Here is a 19985-nt window from a genome sequence, read left to right as displayed (position 1 = left end):
TCCTGGGAGGATAATAGCTCTCCTTGGAATAGAACTTTACATCTCACAAGGTGTTTCCATCTGTTTTATTATATTTGACCTTCACGACAGCTGTCTAACATAGCACTTATTGCATGGTATTTTTAACCACTTATTTACAAATCTGCTTCTGCACGAAGCCTTGAACACTCTAAGGGCAATGACTATGTGCCCTTCCTATGCTTGGTTTGGTGCCTGGTGCAGGGGAGTGGGCTGGGAGTATTAGGGAAAGGAAGCAAATTCATATTTGCCTTGAAGGCCTCATATAAATATATTATTAGGGATGCCTACGAGGCTTGGTTAAGCAGCTGCCTTTGGCTCAGGCCATGATCTCAGGGTCCTGGGATCCAGTCCACATTGGGCTCCCTGCTCAGTGGGGAGTCTGCTTTCGCTCCCCCTGCTCCTGCTCTCTCTCTTGCTCTCAAATAAATAAATAAAATCTTTAAAAAATAAACATATTATTATTATTAACCTACACTAGATGCAAAATCTGAGGCTTATAGAACCTGTGCCCAAGTCAAATGAAGGCAAAACACTGCCTCAAATCGCACCTCAAATCCAGAATCATTGTCAACATGTGGTATTGTCTGTGTGCTAAGGACACACAAAAACCAAAGGGCTAACAAGACACATCCGAATGGAGCATCCAGTGAAATAATAACACCCAAGTTTGTATCCATAAAATGACCTGATGATAAATGCCAAAGCTCTCTATTAACATTGACCTGAACATTGCAGAGATGAATACTGAGGGAGTGGAGAATAAGACATTTGTCCCAGGATTGTGATAATAGTTGCTGAAGAAATGATTTCTGCTTAGAAAAAAGATTCCTTATGCCTTAAGTGGTGAAGTAACATTTTTAAGAATAAATAATTCTTATGTTAAGGAATCCATTCAAAATGATTCATGAAACATAGGATTAGCTGAAATAGTGATTCAAGTTTCCAGAGCACTTAGCTCTGCTGAATAGTTTGTCCTTATTTTGGTATTATCCACCTACCGGGAATATGGTGACAAGATTAGGTGGACATTGCAAGATTTTTTCAGTATTTTGTGGCAGGAATAAACGTTAAGTATGCCTCTAGTATTGACTTCTTCCTCTAGAGTTCAATAATTTGAACTGATAACTCCCAAGATTGTTCCCTTTGTGGCCTTTGTTCTATGAGATAGTTCTGGTTCCCCTTCCTCCCTTTTATAAGAAATTATAAGCTATTAGATCTTTTGTCTCTCTATATATACATAAATACTTATATTTGTATATAACTACTAAATTATCATATATATGTATTTCATGGGCAAGGACAGCAGCCTTACAAAAGATTTTGAGCAGTTTCTTCTTTTTTTGGCCAACAAAAAGGATGTTAGACAAGAAGAGGACTGAGGGAAACTGAGAGCCGAGAGCCAGGGAACCCAAGCGGTCCTGTTACTAAGTCATACTATGCCACATATGTATTACGTATATATTATGCCACGCTGAAAGAAGAAGTAGAATATACTCACAGCAATTAGTGATTCTTCTGGAAAAATAAGCAAAGGAAATTAAGAATCTGGTTTATATTCTTTTATATTTGTGGCATTTACTGAAGTTAATCATTTCTAGTCTGATCATAAGACATTAGCTGAACTCAGTTTTTGTCAGACTTCCAAATTTCCCTAAGAAATTCTTATAATAAGATTCCAGGAAATTATTATAAGTTACTCAAAAATCTATAACTTTGTTCCTTTACTTTAAAAAAAATTTTTTTTTTTTAATTTGAGAGAGAGTGAGAGAGAGAGAGAGAACGAGTAGGGGAGGAGCAGAGGCAGAGGGAGAAGCAGACTCCCACTGAGCAGGGAGCCCGATGCGGGGTTCTGGGATCCCAGGTCTCTGGGATCAGGATCTGAGCCAAAGGCAGATCTTAACCAACTGAGACACCGAGGCACCCTGTTCCTTTTTTTTTTTTTTTTCTCCTGTTTGATATGCTTTTATAAAACTGGTTGGCAAACTGTATAGAAAGTGAGAATGACCATAGGTTGTTCATGAATAAATGGCTCTATGGTCAGATAAGTTAAGTAGATTTAAACTGCTTTCTGTGGAGCTTCTCAAGTCCGTCTGTCTGTCTGCCTGCCTTCCTAACTTCCTTGCTTGCTTGCTTCCTTCCTCTTAGGGAGGAAGGAAGAGAGTGCTCACTGATTTCCCCGGAGGTGGTGATGAGGAAGAGGGAGAAACAGAATCTTAAGCAGGCTCCATGCCCAGCCATCCCAAGTTCCCCTCGTGTCTTTGTTTTGTAAGGATTTACTGAAAATCTCCAAGAAGAGCATAGAGCATGTAATGTTGGCTATGCTAATTTGATCCATAATGTCCACTTCTGCCTTTTCTTCTCTCTTGCTCATCTGACATTCTTTGAATATATTTTGTGACATTTTCTTCCAAGGATTCTAAAAACCTGAACTAGAAACACGTTGCTTTCTTCCTCCCTTATTCAAATCTGGGCCTTATTATTTGGATGATAGATATAACTATACCTTAAAATAGCCGATTGCTCCTGCAGTTTCCATCAGAATGAATTTTATACCTTTATTAAGATTGTCAGGAGCACATGGATGGCGCAGTCGATTACGCATCCATTGTTGTGATCTCAGGGTCATGAGATTGAGCCCCATGTCAGGTTCTACCCTCAGCATGGAGTCTGCTTGAGACTCTGTCTCCCTCTCCCTCTGCCCCTCCTCTCCATGCAATCTCTCTCAAATAAACACATAAATCTTTTTAAAAAATAAAAGAAAAAGACTCTCAGTTCTTTAGGGTGGAGATTATCCCATATTTTCTGGAACACCCCATGGTCCCTAAAACAGGGCAGCCTACACACAGAAAGGTTCTCCTTGCCCTCTTATTGACTGATTTACTGAATCTACAGTCCCAGAGAACTTTTGGATACTGAGAGTAGAATATTGAACAGGACATGTTTTTGTCTTCAAAAACTTCAAGCTTAGTAGGAAGAGATAGGTGATGAGATAATATGGCAGTATTGGAGGTAACTCAAAATACTTTAGAACTATGAGTTTGGGCAGATGTAAAGTAGAATGTAAGAATTTTGGAAAGGTTTCAAAGAGGAATTGACATTAGATTTGGATTTTGAAAACTGAGTAAGAGTTTGCCAACTAGAATAGGAATAGGGGTTGGAAAAGATGGATTAAAGAAGCAAGGAGGGGCAATTCAGGGGGAGACGCAGCATGTGTTAGGGAGTGAAATTGTAGGAAGGAGTCAGCTTTGTTTGGAGAATTGTAAGAAATTTAGGGTTTTGGAGAAGAGAACATATGTGACAAAACATGAATAAAAGGTCAAAGAGTTAGAATAGGGTTAGTGTGTGAAGTTCCTTGTATTCTGAGTGTGTGGGTTTGGATTTTTTCGCAGGTGACAGAGATCATAGTGGTTAGAGCATGAACTCCAGAATCACCCTGAGTTCGGCTCCAGTGTGGACTTTATTGTTTACATTTTTAAAGATGAAGTACAAGACCATATAGGTAAGACACTTAAAGCCAGTTGTCTGGTGTATCTAAACACTAGGGAGAACCATGGAAGAATATGAATTTTAAGGCAGAGAAATTATATCATTGAATTAATTTCATTGATACTACTAGATTTTGTTCTACATACTTTTCCAGAATTGGCTGTTGAGAAAACAAGGGTGATGGTAGGTGGACAATGGTAGAAAATACCCCATAAAAGGACTTTATAAGATGAGTAGACTTGGGGAACAGTAATACTAAATAGAATCTATTGAATGCCTGCTAAGTGCTTTGCTTGCATTATCTCATTTAGTTCTCACAGCACCATATAGGAAGGGAAGTGCTCTATTATTATCTTCATTTTACAGACAATGGAGATTAAAGAGGTAAAATGGTGCTTCAAGGTCACACTAGTGCTAGAATCAGGTTTTAAAGTCTTTGACCTCAGAATTTTCACTAAATCACTCTATTATTTAATATCCCTGAGCCTCATTTTCCTCATCTGTACCATGGAAAGATCATTGTTGGGAGAATTTAGTGCATAACCAATGGGAAGGGACTGCTGCAGTGTTTGAGGCATAGTAATTTCAGCAAGGGTAATAAGTAATTATTTTTACTTGCTTTAGAATATCTCTAAATGAAAGAACATTAATCTGAAACTGACTCTGGGGAGGAGTGAAGAGAAGACTACTGCAGCAGTCCTATCACTATGAAACTAGCTAGCTTCATACTAGAAAGATAGATCATTTCTCTCTGTGGCTCTGAATTTTATATAACTGTGTGTAGTACTTTCTGAACACTCAGTTCAGGTGACTATTATTTAGTTTATATTACTCTTAATACTGTTTGCACTGGCTTAAGCTGTAGTTTTTTGATATCAAATGAGGAGTTAATTGGACACATAAATTTTCCTTTGGGATAGGGTTTCTCTTCCATTGCAATTATCTGTGTTTTTTTTGTTTTGTTTTTGTTTTTGACTCTGTTCTCCTGTGGACTATGGATTTTCAAGGACATCAGTCAAGTTATTTTTACCCATTTATCTCTAGAGTCTTGTAAGTGCTTAGCTCGTGGTAGTTGCTTAATAAAATGAGTGTTACATGAAGGAAGAAATAATTGAATCAATGAAAGGCAAAACAGTGTTAACACAGACATCACATTTTAGGATTGCTTTTCAAATCTGAGTTCCTCATGACTATGATGTCACCATTACCAGATTCTCTGAAGGCTCTATGAAACATTTATACCCATTAAAATTAAATGCTACACCTACTAGGTGAAAATCAGTTACTCAAGTGGATTAATACCTTACGTAACTGATATCATGACATTGCAACAGTAAAAATAACCACGTACCACCCTCCTTCCTTCAAGCACTGCAGGGGAACTATCGATCTATCTATTTCATTTGATTAGGGAGCCCTTTTCAAAGAGACACAGGGAGGCTCAGAATGTTTTGCCTCTCCTTCATGGGGTATGACATAAGCACTTCAGAATGCAGACTCCAGTGAGGACTCGGATGGAATGGCCGTACTGAGACAGGAGATAATAACATTCATTGTTGAGATTTTAGCCATCTCAGAGGTGGACCATCTTGGTATAAACTCACACGATAATAGGGTTTAGAGAATTTCCGGTTCTTAGAGCACCTCCCTGTTTAGGACTGTCTTTCACTTCCTGGCATCAGGAGGTCTCTGCTCTGAAACACATTTAGACTGTCCACTGTGGGAATATGAAAAGATGACAAGTTATGCTAGAATCTGACAGAAGGGAAAAAAATTTGCATAAAAGGAAAACAACAACATAATATTTCAGGAAGCTAGAGTGTTAGGGATACATATAATGTTCTTATTCCTTTCCAAATGTTGGGGTAGAGGGAAAAGGGAGAAGTGAGGGAGTGTCTCTAAGGCCCTGTCATCATTTCAGGTGAGATGATAGTGTTCAGCTCTAGGGCAGCATGCCCCAGAAAACTGCCTCCCCTGCCAGGTAACTTGGCTCTGGAAGAATCACCCCTGGCATGAATTCACTAGGTGCTGTCCTTTGCATAGTTTCAGCATAGAAAACATAGGCAAATGAGATGTACGGCAACACTCCAGGTTTTCTGCTGCTGTTTGAGCTTCCTTTAGCCCCTCCCTGGGATGGATTATTTGCTTAAGGCTATAGAACCAGCCCAGATGTTTGCAGAGTAAATATGCTTGACTCTGACTCTAGGAAGCAATGAGGGGGAGGGCAGTGGGAGCTCATAAGAAGGAGGGCATCCACAGCTGATGTCAAAAGTATCTGTAAAAGCAGAGGAGTGATCCTTTCCCTAGCCCTTCTGTTCAATTCCAGAGGAAGCACACTGGAAATAACTACTGAGCCGTCTTATTTCGAAATGGTTCACATTGCCGTTGTCTCCTCTCATATCTTTTCTCTTAATATTCATTTCAACTTATTTCTCCTGGATAAATGTCATTGCGTATGTCTGTGTGCATATTTATATAAACAAATACGAAGACTGGAAACAAAGATTTGACAGTCTTAGACATTTTGGCTTCTCCTTTCATGTGTCTCTAGGCATTTTCTCCTCCCTAGTGGAAAGCTCTCTTTACAACACTGAAGGACTTGCTTTCCCTCCCGAGTACTTTCACTCTCTTCTATCTTGTTTTATTTAATACTAAGTAAATGGGAAGGAAGAAAAAGTAGGACAGGAAGACCATTTGTTTCCAGTGAATTACATTTATCCATGGGGCTGAGGTGGTCATTCCTAGAGAACTATCCTTAATAGGGCATGCAGTAGTCCCCTGGGCTTCACCTGGATGTATCAGTGTAATAAGCCTTGTCATTACCTTGGCTATATCCAAACTAGTGAGGGAACAAAAGCTAACTATTATTTTGCTGTTGTAGAGAAACTTGAACTATTCCCAGTATTGATACATTGAATTGCTCTTTCTGAAGATTTGGACCTGACCCAAAGAATCTGGTCTCATTAACCTAGAGTCCCCTTACCCTCTGTGTCCCACTTTCTCTTTACCCATACTCAGTCAGGACAGCCTTGAGCAAATGTAATCCATCGCTGGGCTGCTTGGACCGGAGATTTCTAAACATTGACTAAACACTGCCAAGACCAATGCATGGCACAATGTAGACCTAATGTTTACCATGAATAGTTCCATGTCATCTCCTAGAAGAATGGATTACTCCACCATATCGATTTATAGGTATAAATTGGAATGACCTAGGACAGTTGCTACAGTACAGATTTTGTCTCAGTGTATTTGATAGGCAGCCAAGTTTGGGAAGTCCAGTCCTAGATAACTGCTTCAAATCAGAAGTCACTCTGGACAGGGCCCCTGTATTCATTTAATACAGTCATTTCACCTTGTCCAGCCAACTCCAGTGCTGTCTGACTGATTTTCAAGAACAGGAATTATAACACTTTGTCATATCTGAAGGAAAGGAAACTAGAAGGCCCAATAGCAGTCTGTTGAGTTACTCCCACAAAATGATCCACTGAGGCTTATCTTCCAGACACACTGAGATCCAAAGATGGCTATATAAAGCGATCATGGGCATAAGGACATCAGATACACTAACGCATACATGCATATATATATATGTCTACACAGGTACACATGTTCTCAATGCCTTGTCCCTGGGAGCCATGGATGAAGCTGGCCAACCTCTCTGCCAGGGTTGCTATAAAAGATTGGCCAGACTATACACTACACAGTTCTAGGTACCATTTTCATAGACTGCAACATGAATTCCACTGCCCCCCTCCAGAAGTTGTGCAATGTGGTGGTCCTTGGAGAAAGACATTATTTTGAAAACCAGAAGGAGCCTACTACAGAGGAAGCAAATACAATATTTGGGGTGAAAGTTCAACAGGGCTCCACAGGATCTTCTTCTTGCTGGGGAGCTGGATCCCAAGCTCTGGTCTCCGCACATGCACACACACATGTACATGCTGTACTTCCTGAACTTCCCCTTTCCTTTTTCACCCAGGCTGACTTTCAGGAGCTTCCCTTCCACACCTTTGTACCACCGATGGATGGGGAAATGCCACAACAAAGTAGAAGTGGAGAGTTAGTTCATGGTGAGTGATTCCCCAGCTCAAGACTCCTCCGAGATTCTGGAACTGTTTGATGCCAATCTTGACAGTATTTATCTCCAGAGCCCTTTTCTTGAAACGCGGTCCCATGCAATAAAGCACGTTCACTTCATGCAACACAGCTAAGTTGATGCTTATAGTTCTAAATAACCCAGTTGACTGGGCACAGCTCAGTTGGGAGTGCCTGGTAGGAAGGGACATGCACAGCGCAGCGACAGAGGGTGTTTGCCACCAGACACAGAGAAAGAAAGGAGCTGCAAAGCTATGGTAGCTAGAGGAGGACTAGCTTTCCTGATTTCAGTTCACGAAGAGCCTCTTGCCTCTACAGCTCACTAGTTTGGCACGGCATTTGCCCTTGGCTGTAAGATGATGTTATACTGAAACAAAGAATAATACCCAGGTTTGTCTGGGATCAGGGCTGGAATCTTCCCTCATTACAGTCCTTCCCTCAGAACTAGTCCTAGGCTTTTACATTTGTTTTACTGATTGGTCAGTCCCAAAAAGTGAATTTCCTCCAATCTCTTCCACTTTGCAAACTCCAGAAGCATTTGACCAATAAGCTAAACTCCATGGGAAAACCAAGTGTGAGCTAAGGCTTCAGACATGCAAAGCACACGACCCTGGGAAACAGCAGCATCTGGGACAGGAGGCTCCCATCACTTCACATAAGGATGGCATGGGTTTTGCAAATCAAACACACACAGAAAACCAGTGGTGGCCCTGGTTGGACACACTGCATGGAGTACACAGTGGAGCGAGGACCTAGACCAGGGAGCCACCTGTTCCTCTAGCTTGCGGACATTGAGTTCACACCACCTCAGGCCACTCACGGTTTGCTTACCTGCTCATTGTTGCTCTCCCACCATTCCCCACACTCCCTTTGGGGGTGAAACACTCTATTTCCGACTTGTGCTGGGCCAGTCTCCTGTCTTTGTACCTGGTGAGCATGAACAAGGACAGGAGCAAACAGAAAGATATGATTGTGTGCTTAACTGGCCAGGCTGAGGAAGGGCGGTGGCTGCAGAGGGCGTTCCCATGGTAAAGCGGGCTTCTGCTCTTCCCTGCAGTGGCTGACCTGTAACACGCGTTAGATGCTTGTGATGGCATGTGGATCACGTCGGGCATGATTTGGTTATGCTTTTAAACCACACATGATCTGCTCTTCTATATGGCCTATTAATCTAGGATTTCATCACATTTAACCGTCAACGGTAAAAGGAAGGCAGTTCCTAACCTCTACGGAAAAGAATGATATCAATAAATTAGAATTCATTTAGTGTTTACCGTGCGCCGGACATGGTGTTAGGATTTTACCTAAATTTAATCCTGGCGACAACCCGTGGCAGAGGCTCTGTTATGATTATATCCATTTTACTGAGAAAAAGAAACCGAAGATTGCGAGGATTAAGTAAATTGATCAAAGATTTTGAACACAGGGAATCCCAGTTTAGAACTCACAATTTTAGTCATTGTAATGTGCTGCCTTACTTTGTGTGTGTGTGTGTGTGTGCTTCCAAATCGTTCTTTTCATTAACAAAGCTTGTTGAGCAGCATTATGTCTGAACATTCTATTAGAGATTGGTAGTGATGCCGAAAGAGAAGAGAGGCTTCTTGGATATAAGAGGTTCATATGCCATTAAGCTGAACAGTCAGTATTGGGCTGCCTGCATTGTGGAGGATAGCTCAAACAGCTTTTGTATCAGAACTGGCAATTTACCACACCTGGAAGGTACCAGATGATTTGTCCAAGATAAGTTATAAGAGTCCCAACATTAGTCTGCTCCATGGTGAATCAAGACGAGCCTTTACATCTGAATGACCATTTTCAGAGCCAACATGCTTTCACAGAAATCATCTTTTTTTAAATCCATCAACTTATGCCTGTGGGTAACTAAAGACAGTGTCGCTCATTTGCCAGATGAGGACCCTGAGACTTAATTTAACTGACTTGACCAAAGTCACAAGCCTCACTAGTAAAGAATAACTGTTAGTAGAGCATGCAAGGCTCAAGACTCTTTTTTGTTTTTGTTTTTTAATGATTTCATTTATTTATTTTGGGGAGAGAGAGAGAATGAGAGAGAGAGAACATGAGAGGAGAGAGGTCAGTGGGAGAAGCAGACTCCCTGCTGAGCAGGGAGCTTGATTCGGGGCTCGATCCCAGGACTTCAAGATCACGACCTGAGCTGAAGGCAGTCACTCAACCAACTGAGCCACCCAGGTGCCCTAGGCCCAAGACTGTTAAAGTTTCTTTCCTTTTTCCCTTCTAAAACTGGAACCTGAGATGATGCCATTTCCTCCATGCCCCTGGTGTTCAATAGGCAGGGATATAGGGACTTGGTATTAAAGACTTATTTATCCCTGGAATAATCATTTTTTTCTCCTCAGTTTCTTTTTTTGCTGTCTCAAAATGAATATGAAATAAAACAAAGTACAACAAAACCAAAATTATTTTTAGTCCTGGATAGAGGCCTTCCTCTTAATTTTCCTTTTTAAAAAAAGATGTTCAAAATATTTAGTATTTGAATAAAAAATGGCTTATTAAATCGAGCCAAGCGGATGGACTGGATTACCTTATTCAATAGACTTTAATTGAGCATGTGTTTAATTCTAGACAATGCACTTGGGCCTGGAGATAGAATCCACAGGTCCTGCCTCACAGAGTTCACAGTGTAGGGGAGAAGGAGGGGAGGAAGGTGCGTGTTGTTTATCAGTTTTGGCCAATTATCATGAGAGGGTCTTCTGGAGATTTCTAAGAACAGTTTTTTTGTTTGTTTTTTACCCTTGGCAAAGAAAACACTGGAAACCATGGTCTCTTTTTGTTATGGACAATTGTCTGATGTCGTACTTAACAATGCTACAGCCATGTTACAGGCATGAGAGAAGGTAAGCCGACATTCTAAAAATTGGTGTCATGAAAGATTAGAAGAATGTAGGTCGTAGACAATATCTCTGAGAGATGGAATTAGCCTGTTTTGTCTCAGAACTTCTTTTTATGTGAGTCTTATCATGTCAGCCACTTTGAATTAGGTTTTAGATTCTCTGATGCCAAAATCCTCCTAGAATTTACTTTGCTTTTGTTACTTTTTCCCGTCACAGCCCAGTCTGCGAATTTCTCAGGTTGTTTATTTACAGCATTAGGTCTGGATATTTATAAATTCTCTTCGTGTGTGTATGTGTGTGTATTTATGAAGATCCTAAAGAAGCAAGTTACTAACAAATGCTTTAGTCTTACATTTGTCTTTTAAATATTGCTCCTTTTTATATATACTATTGTATATAGAAAAGTATAAGAATCTTCACAGAGTTAGATTTTGTATAGGAAGAAAAAGAGGGAGACTGACTGGGTAAAACAAATGATTATTTTTTCAGTAACCCACATTTAGAGAACACCTAAATAATTGGCTATTATACCCATGGTAAAACACCACTGTTAAGTTATTAGAAGCCCTGCTAATTGCAGTCCTAATCCAGGTAATATGGTGATTTAAAAGACAGATAGATATTTGGTTATTCAGATGACCAAATATAAGTAATATAGATGACCAAATATATATGAGAATATATATATGTCTTTGATATATGTGGTCTACTTCCACTGTTCAGGCTCAGAGTTCCCCAAACCCTTGGAATTTCCTAAGTGTTGAGGGCCATAAAGGTGCCTTTTGTTATGTTAATAAGCCAAGTCCAGAAAGCACTTAAGGATGGAGGCTGGTTACCAGTGGATTAGTTGGAACTTCCAGTCCCACCCCCTTGCCCGCTGGGAGGGGAGGGGAGGTGTCCTGGAGACTGAGTTCAACCACCAGTGGTTGATGATGTAATCAATCATGCCTTTGTAATAAAACCTCCATAAAACCCCACAGGGATGGGTTTGGAAAGTTTCTGGATTGGTGCACACATGGAGATGCCAAGAGGGGGGCTCACCCTGAGAGGGTACAGAAGATCCACATAGCTGCCCTATGCGTTTCTTCCATCTGGTTCCTCCTGAGTTATGTCCTACAAGAAACCTGTGATCTGGTAAGTAAAATGTCTCTCAGGAGATTACTGAAACCTGAGGAGGGGGATCACGAGAATTTCTGGTTTATAGCCATCTGGTCAGAAATACAAGTAACAGCCTGACTTGGGACTGGCTAAGAAGTCCAAGGAGGGGGTTGTTGGAATCTCCAATCTACAGCTCGTTGGTCAGAAGCCCAAGTGATAGCCTGGGCTTGTGACTGGCATCAGAGGGGGTAACGGAAGGGGGGGCAATCTTGGAGGACTGAACTCTTCACCTGTGGCATCTCTAGGTTGAAAGTGCCAGAACTGATTTGAATTACAGGACACACAACTGGTCAAGAGAATTGCTTGTTGGTGTGGGAAGTGCCCACACCCCCAACACACAGCACGAGAACTGGGTCCAGGAAACCAGAGCAACCAGTTACTCTGGGTTTAGTGTTGCACTGTCAGAATGATTAACTGATGGGAACTATCACAAGTCAGAGTACTGATAAGTGCTTCAATAAAGCTTTTGGTTATATGTTTGCAGAATCGGCCTTGGTCTGCATGGATTTGCCAAAGATTTTTCTCAATCACCTTTCCTGTCACTAGACTAAGAAAGTATCAAGAAAAATGAAGAATACAAAGGTGTGTCTCTGTGCTCGTCTCTACCTAGTCCAGTTCTAGAGCCGTGTAAAGGTGGCCCTGGCTCGCTAATGATTTTGAAATTCTCTTCCAGATGCCATCATGTGTGAGTTTGGGGCCAGATTTTACTTCCTAGTTTTCCCTTTGCCTTCCTGGCTTTGGACAGAATGTTTTTGCCTTTACTTTTCAGTCACTGTTTTTCCCTTTCCCTCTGTCCCAGTATGGGCCTTCCTAACCTCTCCGCTCCATCCCAATACAGACTTTTGTAATGTATATTTAAAAAGTCTAAGAATATTCAACTCTGTTCCCATGCTGACTCCTCAAATACCAGCCTAGCCTCAGCTTTTGGACTCCAGACACAGCTCAGATCAGATACCTACCCCTGGGTTACATCCTTCATGATCATCCAAAAACACAGTTTCTGATTTTAAAATGTATGAGGCAGAGTGCAACCCACTGCATTTTATTTTCCAGATTTATGGCCATGTCGCCTTTAAGATTATCCTAATTTTGGATGCTGACAGTGATAAAGTAAGGAGAAAACTGATATACATGTGAAGAGCATTTCCAATATTGGAGACAACTTTCCCTGTGCCATGTGATTCTCTCAACAAACAAAGTAATTATTATCCTCATCCTTTAGGAGAACCTGTGGCTCAGAACACTTTACAGCCTGGCCAAGTCTCCATAGTGGCCACAGAAACAGGGCTAGAAGCCACATGTTCTACCTCCAAACATGATTTTTTTTTTTTTTTTTTTGAACACCTCACTTCTTTTTTTTTTTTTTTTTTTAAGATTTTATTTATTTATTTGTAAGAGAGAGAGAGTGAGAGCGAGCACAGGCAGACAGAGTGGAAGGCAGAGTCAGAGGGAGAAGCAGGCTCCCCGCGGAGCAAGGAGCCCGATGTGGGACTCGATTTCCAGGACGCCGGGATCATGACCTGAGCCGAAGGCAGCTGCTTAACCAACTGAGCCACCCAGGCGTCCCTGAACACCTCACTTCTTCATGTCATTTTACTCTGGGGAAAAAAAAAAAATCAAACCTTTTCTAAATAATCTAATAACCCATTTATTTGAGGGACTGAAAAATGTCATTCATGAAGGGAATAGTGTCCACTTAATACAGCTGGGCTTCAGACTACACCACGGCCAGGGAGAACAGATCACTCTCCGGGCCGCTTGCTAACATGGAAACAGACCGCCATTCCTCTGACTAGAGTTCACCGACAAGAGAATACACAAAAATCTGAAGGTCAAAGAGGCACTGCTGAGAACACCTGTCGGTCACTGATGATGTAGGGGATATTGCACAGTATCAGAAGACACGCAGGATGAGGGCGTGGACTTTTTCAACAACTCTAAAATGTTACAAAGAGAACCAAAGAAATCTCAAGTCAGTCTTTCAAGTCGGATTGCTAAAGGGAGAATTCTAGGGGAGGACAGAAGGGAAGTCCTTACAGATCTTCACTGTAGAGGGGGAGAGGAAGGCCAAATCTGGTTCATGGTTACAAAGTGATTCCCTGCTTCAGTCTCATCCTTTGCCCCCTGTGTGTCTGTACGCAAGTAAATATATTCAAATGGTTTACTACTTGCTCCCACAGATCTGGTGGCCCCCGTACCCAGAAAAAAACAGCTTTTGTCCAGACTTGCAATGTCAAGCTGATTCACTCGGAGATGTCAGATTAAGCACAAAGAAATAAGCATGATTAATAGCCTGAGAAAATAATGTCAGAGATGAACGTAAGTTGGGAAAGTATTTGAGAAGCTGCCAGGGAACATGCTGCTCTGTCCTCTATAAAATAAAAAGAAGGTGGAAGTTGATAGGTGGGGAAGCAATGCAAATAAGCAATTAAAATGTAAAGAATCAGCTGTATTGGCCCAGTAACTCTATTCATAGGAATTTATTCTAAGGCAATAATTCAACAGAAGCTCAAAGGCTTTTGTACAAAGATTTTCCCTTTCAGTGTTATAGAAAAATAGCAGAAACTAAGCAAAACAAGAACAAACCGCTAGAGAATGGTTTAATAAATTATAGCATAGCAATATTATGGAAATGTGTTAAATTTTGTATTGAGTAAGGCCTTTCATTTGGCTTCCAGAAAATTCCCCAAGGATGTATTTTAATCCCACTTATGATGAGAACTTGTTTTCAGATATGAATCATGTGAAGTCATTGCCTTTTGCCATGCTTTTTTTTTTTTTTTTTTTGATGCTATTTGTTTCACAATAGAAACCCAGGAAGATACAGATTTTAAAATGAATTCTAAGGTGCTTTACAAGCTTACACAACCTCCTCAACGGGGAAAACTTTTCAGGGAGGAGCACAGCGTTGACTGACCAGAGGGAGGATCTTCAGAAGAGAACAGGATGAGCCTAAAGAATTGTCGTGACAAAGCATTAATTAAAAGTTGCTGGCTTCTCTCTTAGGACGGAGGGATTTACAGACAAAATAATTTATTCTTCCTGAAAACTGATGAGTTGTTTTCCAACAGGAATTTTTCCTAACATTTTTTGTGCATAAACAGCTGGAAAAGCTTTGGAACCAGACAAGTTGGTTAATGACAAGAGCCAGTATTTACTGAGCACTGGGAATATACCAGACACACCGGCAACTGCACTATTTTTTGAACCCTTTTATGTTTTTTTCTGATCTCCTGGCTTAAGCCCCTGCCTCTGCTCTTCTTTAGACCCTTTTCATGCTAGTGGGCAGGGAGCCTACTCCCTTTTCCCCATCCTGTACTGATCTCGGTTACAACCTGCACTTAGTAACTTAATTTTCTCAGCCCGGGGTCCGTTGGAGCCCAAACCTCAGTGCTTCTCGGTAGAAGCAGATTTGCTCTGAAAGTGAGTTAGACACAGGGGGCCCTCACAACAGTCCCTTGCAAGGCCCTGTTACTATTTTTGTATTCACATTTTGTTATCTTTTTCTTAAATAGAGTCCCTTCCCAAAATTGTATGATCTTAAGTCTCAAAAAACTTAAATCTACTGGGGTGCCTGGGTGACTCAGTAGGTTAAGTGTCCGACTCTCCGTTTCAACTCAGGTTGTGATCTCATTTGTTGTGAGATGCCCCCATGGGGGGGGGGGCTATGCTCAGCAGGGAGTCTGCTTGAAATTCTCTCCCTCTGCCCCTCCCTCCCCACCTGCTTGCTGGCTTGTGCGCTCTCTCTAAAACAAATAAATAAATCAGGAACACTTTGGTGGCTCAGTTGGTTGAGCCTTTGGCTCAGGTCATGATCTCAGGGTCCTGGTAGGGAGCCCGTCTCCCTCTGTATCTCCTTCTACTCATGCTCTCTCTCAAATAAATAAAATTTTTGAAAAAATTAGAAGTAAAATAAATAAGTAAATCTTAAAAAGAAAACCCCAAACCCAAAAAACTAAACTTGAATCTACTGCTTCCCAGAGTTTGCTTTCCTCCTCTCCCTTAAGGAAACCATAAACCAGCTGCATTGTGTTAGTGGACATGCTAATGCTCTCCGAGTTATAATTGCCCCACCCCACCAAACAGGCATGTTGGTGATCAGGTGAAGGAGTTTATAGAAAATCCTTAATCTTAACAGGTGTATATTAGTGGTACTTTTATACCTGTCACTTTTTTTTTTTTTCGCTTCTAATAACATCCATAACCAGACAAAATCAAAATATTTTGTCCTGTTTTCTCTATGTGCCCCGTAATACTTAGGAAGACGTGGGTCCTCCTATGGGACAGGAGGTGATCCCTGTCTTGGGTAAACAAAGCTTTGATTTTTCTCATTGTCCAGACCTTGTTCTCAGGACCTGGGTGCTCCCACATGCCCTAACTCAGGCTGCGGGAATATAGGCTGGATTTGAGAATGGAATGCAGACAGAAGACTTTCTTTTCTTTATCTTAACCCTTCTCTCCTGTTGGTCTTTGGTAGCCCTCCTGTTCTCTTCCTTCAGAACACTTATTTCCGACTCTAATTAGGTATCAGTTTGCCTACGAGCTCATTATGTCTCTCACTAAAGTGTAAACTTCACAGGAGCAAGGGCACGCGTGTTCCTTTTGCATGCACCTAGTACAGGGCCTGGCATAGGGCAGCCACTCAGTGGAGGCTTTTTTGTATGATTGCAGCTGCAGAAATGGTAAAAGCAAGAACAGTGAGGTGGTACTGTTTATGCAAACCTAGCTCCATCTCACCTGCGTTTCTCTTTCTGTTGTATACACACAGGGTCATGGTCATTCACCGATCCTGATAGCAACAGACTTGCTCTGTTGGCCACCCTCCTTTCTTCCTCTGTGCTCTTCTTTCACCTTCACAGTTCCAGCCCCACTGCCACACACAAAACTCTTCCTTTTCTTTTTTTCTTTGTCTCTTGACTACTGAGGGATAAATAAAAAGTGTTTCCGTGTATGGCCAAAAGTCTTCGTTCCCCTTCCTCTAGGGTTTAAAAATCACTTGATTTTGACAGCACCAAGAGGAGGTAGGGGTGGCAGAGGGAGGTTGCAGTGTTCCTGGTCCCTGTGTGCATGTGAGGGGCTGAGGAGTGCAGGCAGGTCATGCTTCACGTGACTGTGACAGCTGTCTGAGAGTGGGGACAACCCCCAGAGCGAGGGGAGCAGCCGCGGCAAGTCTGAGTTTGCAGAGTTGTGCTCTGACTCACATGAGCTTCACAAAAATCCCCTCTACTCTAGTACACTGGACAGAATGTACTGAAATCACAAGTCTTGGACCTTTCTACTTCCTTTCTACCTCCCTTAACGTCTTTGTTTCATTGTTTTAATAGTATCATTTTAATAAAGGCGATTCTGCTTCTCCTGGTTTTAAGATAATATCGTTTATTATAATCACATACAACTACAACAGATGGATAAACTAATTTTTCCATTTCTGATCAGATTCCACATTGTTCAATGTGTGTCACAATAAATTGAAAGTGAGATTGTCTTAATTTCATAATGGGAGACACCCGAAGAAACATTTCATAAAAATGATGCTACGAAGTCTTGTCTTAGGTACTTGTGTCTTAAGTACTCATTATACATCAAGTACTCAACTGGTATTTGCATGGTGATCTAGAAGTGTATGAGTTTATCATGGCAGAGTGTGATCAATGAATGTATGAATTTACATAGTGTCATATATACTGCATATATACATACAAACACATATATGACCACACACACAAACATACACACAATTGCACACACATCTCTAAATAACCATATACAAACACACGCATAGAGCTAAATATACAAGAGGCCTCCAAATTTTTCTAAACATGTTGGGTTTTAGTTTGTTTGAGATAGTCAATCAGTCGAGGTAATTAAGTGTACTGGCTTGGGAACTGGTCAATATGAGTTTGATTCCTAGCAATACCACTAGCTATATGATTTTGAGTAACATATAACTTTTCTTATATTTTCTCTTTGAATAATGGGAGCAATGCTACTTAACTCATAGTGTTGATGTTTTGCATGAGGATTTTAGTATTTGATTTCACAAAGACATTGTGAGATAGGTACTATTATCATCCTCATTTTACAGATAAAGAAACTGAGCCACAGAATGGTTAAGTAACTTGCTGAAAGTCACACAGTAAGAGGGGGCAAAGCCAGGCACATATCTGAGCTGTTGAACTCTAAAGCTTGTACTCTAGAACACCAGAACTAAAATTAATAAAGGGATGATGAAAGGGAAAAGAAAACACATTTTAAAAAAACCAAAGAGAAGCCAAAGAATAGGAAGAGAAAAGGGAATAAATGTAAGTTCCAGGCCCTGTATTGGGAGTTTTTATATATTGTCTCAAGCATCCTTACATCCCTGGGGAGGGGTGGTGATGACTTTATTCAAAATGAAACAAGATGGGACCCAGGAGGGAGACAAGCCATAAGAGTCTTCTTAGTCTCAGGAAACAAACTGAGGGTTACTGGAGGGAGGGGAGGGAGGTGGAAGGGATAGGGTGGCTGGGGGATGGACACTGGGGAGGGTGTGTGCTATGGTGAGCGCTGTGAATTGTGTAAGACTGATGCATCACAGACCTGTACCCCTGAAGCAAATAATACATCATGTGTTAATTAAAAAAAAAAAAGAGAACCAGTGTTCACATGGCTGATGAGTATTGATGTTGGAATTCCATAGGTCCTGCTTATAAATAATATCCTCAGACACATATTGTGTGTCTTCTAGATGCTTAGCATAGTGCTTAGTTCTGTAGCTGACAGTAAGAAAATGCATTTCACAGCCTCTGACCTCAAAGAGCTTGTAATCTAATGGGTATGACAAACATGGACACTGTAAACAGAGAACCCTAAATCCAGGGTGAAGATAACAATACCACATGTGGACAAGACTGACTGAACATAGAACTAAAATGGTAAATCTCGTGATGGGTTCTAATTTAACCTGGACTGGGAGGCACATTGTGCAGTTGTGCGCTGTTGTGTGCATAAGTAAAAAGACATGATGTTATTTTATTTTCCTTTTTATTTATTTATTTATTTATTTATTTTTAAAATTTGAGATAGTGTATGCATGCACATGAGTGAGCTGCGGGAGGGACAGAGGGAGAGAGATCACCTCCAGCAGACTTCCCAGTGAGGGCAGAGTCCTATCTCAGGACACTTGAGGTCATGACCTGAGCCAAAATCCAGAGTTAGATTCTTAAGCAACTGCGCCACCCAGGTGCCTCATGATATTTTTTCATTTCCTTTCTTCTCACACAGGACCTGTCAAAATGGAGGGCTTAAGCTCCCTCCATCCCCGGAAAGAGGGTGAATTGAACGGGAGGAAGAGGAAAACCAATGGGGGCAAGACCATTGCTCTGCCTGTTAGCTCCATGTCCGAGCCACATCTGTATCCTGTGCCCATGATGGTGTCTAGAACCTGGCAGGGTTTAATGAAAGAAATGTGCTGGTGGAAAGAACAAATGAGAAAAAAAGAAAAAAAAAAAAAAAGATGATTTCAGGGAAGATGTAGAGAAATCACAAGGAAGCAAAAGATAAACAACACTACAACCAGGACCCATGGTATCGTGTTGTCTTTCAAGGCCTTTGCTATCTGCTCTTCGATAACTACGTCCTTTCCTGTGCCCCCGACAAAGACCTGAAGCACCTATACTGTTCTCTACTGACATTATCTGTTCACATCTCTGGCTCCACTTTGAGGAGAGGCATTGTCCAGGGAAAGGACAGTATTATATTCATCTTGATTACCTCCAGTGCCTAAAATACCATCTAGCTCACAGCAGACCGCGTGACGAATCATAGGCTCTCAGCAAACGCTACCTGTGTATTACTACAGTCGGGATGATAAACATGCACTGAGCAGAGAACCTTGCTTTCCTGTGACTAACTTCCGCCCAACTCGTTCCAGCCAACTTGTTTTTGCTGTCTGGTATACAATTTAGAGCCTCCTACCTCTACTGGCTTCAATTTATTAAGTTTATTTGGATCCCATTCTCCGTAAAAGCGTGCATTGCCCCCCTGTGTCTCCTCTAGTGAAACACCCACGACCCCGTTCCGGTATTTGTCCCCCTTCCTGTGGGGCTCTGCTGCCCTCTAGGGGGTCTTGTTCATCTCACACTTTTCGGGACCCGGTTCTATCTGCATTTGGCAGCACCGTCTTTGGGTGGGATGGCCATGCTCAGGGCGGGGCTGCCAGCTCCCAGGGCTCCCTTGCCTGCTCTTCTCATCCCCATCTTGTAAGTTTGTGGCTCTATAGTGTAATCAGTTTGGTACTTGAGCTTCGTTAAGCAAGGAGGATGTCAAGAAGAGAAACATCACAAGTGGAGGTTTGGAGAGCGCTGCCGTGGG

At 41.5% G+C, this 19985-nt stretch overlaps 1 protein-coding gene across 2 annotated transcripts in view; it reads right to left on the bottom strand.

Annotated features, from left to right (window-relative positions):
- GRM5 (glutamate metabotropic receptor 5) overlaps positions 1 to 19985 on the bottom strand; it is a 558863-nt gene that overhangs the window by 15295 nt on the left and 523583 nt on the right. For both annotated transcript variants that reach the window (XM_082749014.1, XM_082749013.1), the window contains one exon: positions 8437 to 8532. In XM_082749014.1, coding sequence (XP_082605140.1) covers positions 8437 to 8532 — 96 coding nt within the window. The remainder of the gene's footprint in view (positions 1 to 8436; positions 8533 to 19985) is intronic.

The sequence above is a fragment of the Mustela nivalis genome, assembly GCF_964662115.1.
Source record: "Mustela nivalis genome assembly, chromosome: 9".
Classification (NCBI taxonomy): Eukaryota; Metazoa; Chordata; class Mammalia; order Carnivora; family Mustelidae; genus Mustela; species Mustela nivalis.
The sequence above is the reverse complement of the archived record's forward strand: the minus strand, read 5'-3'. Positions and strand labels throughout refer to the sequence as shown.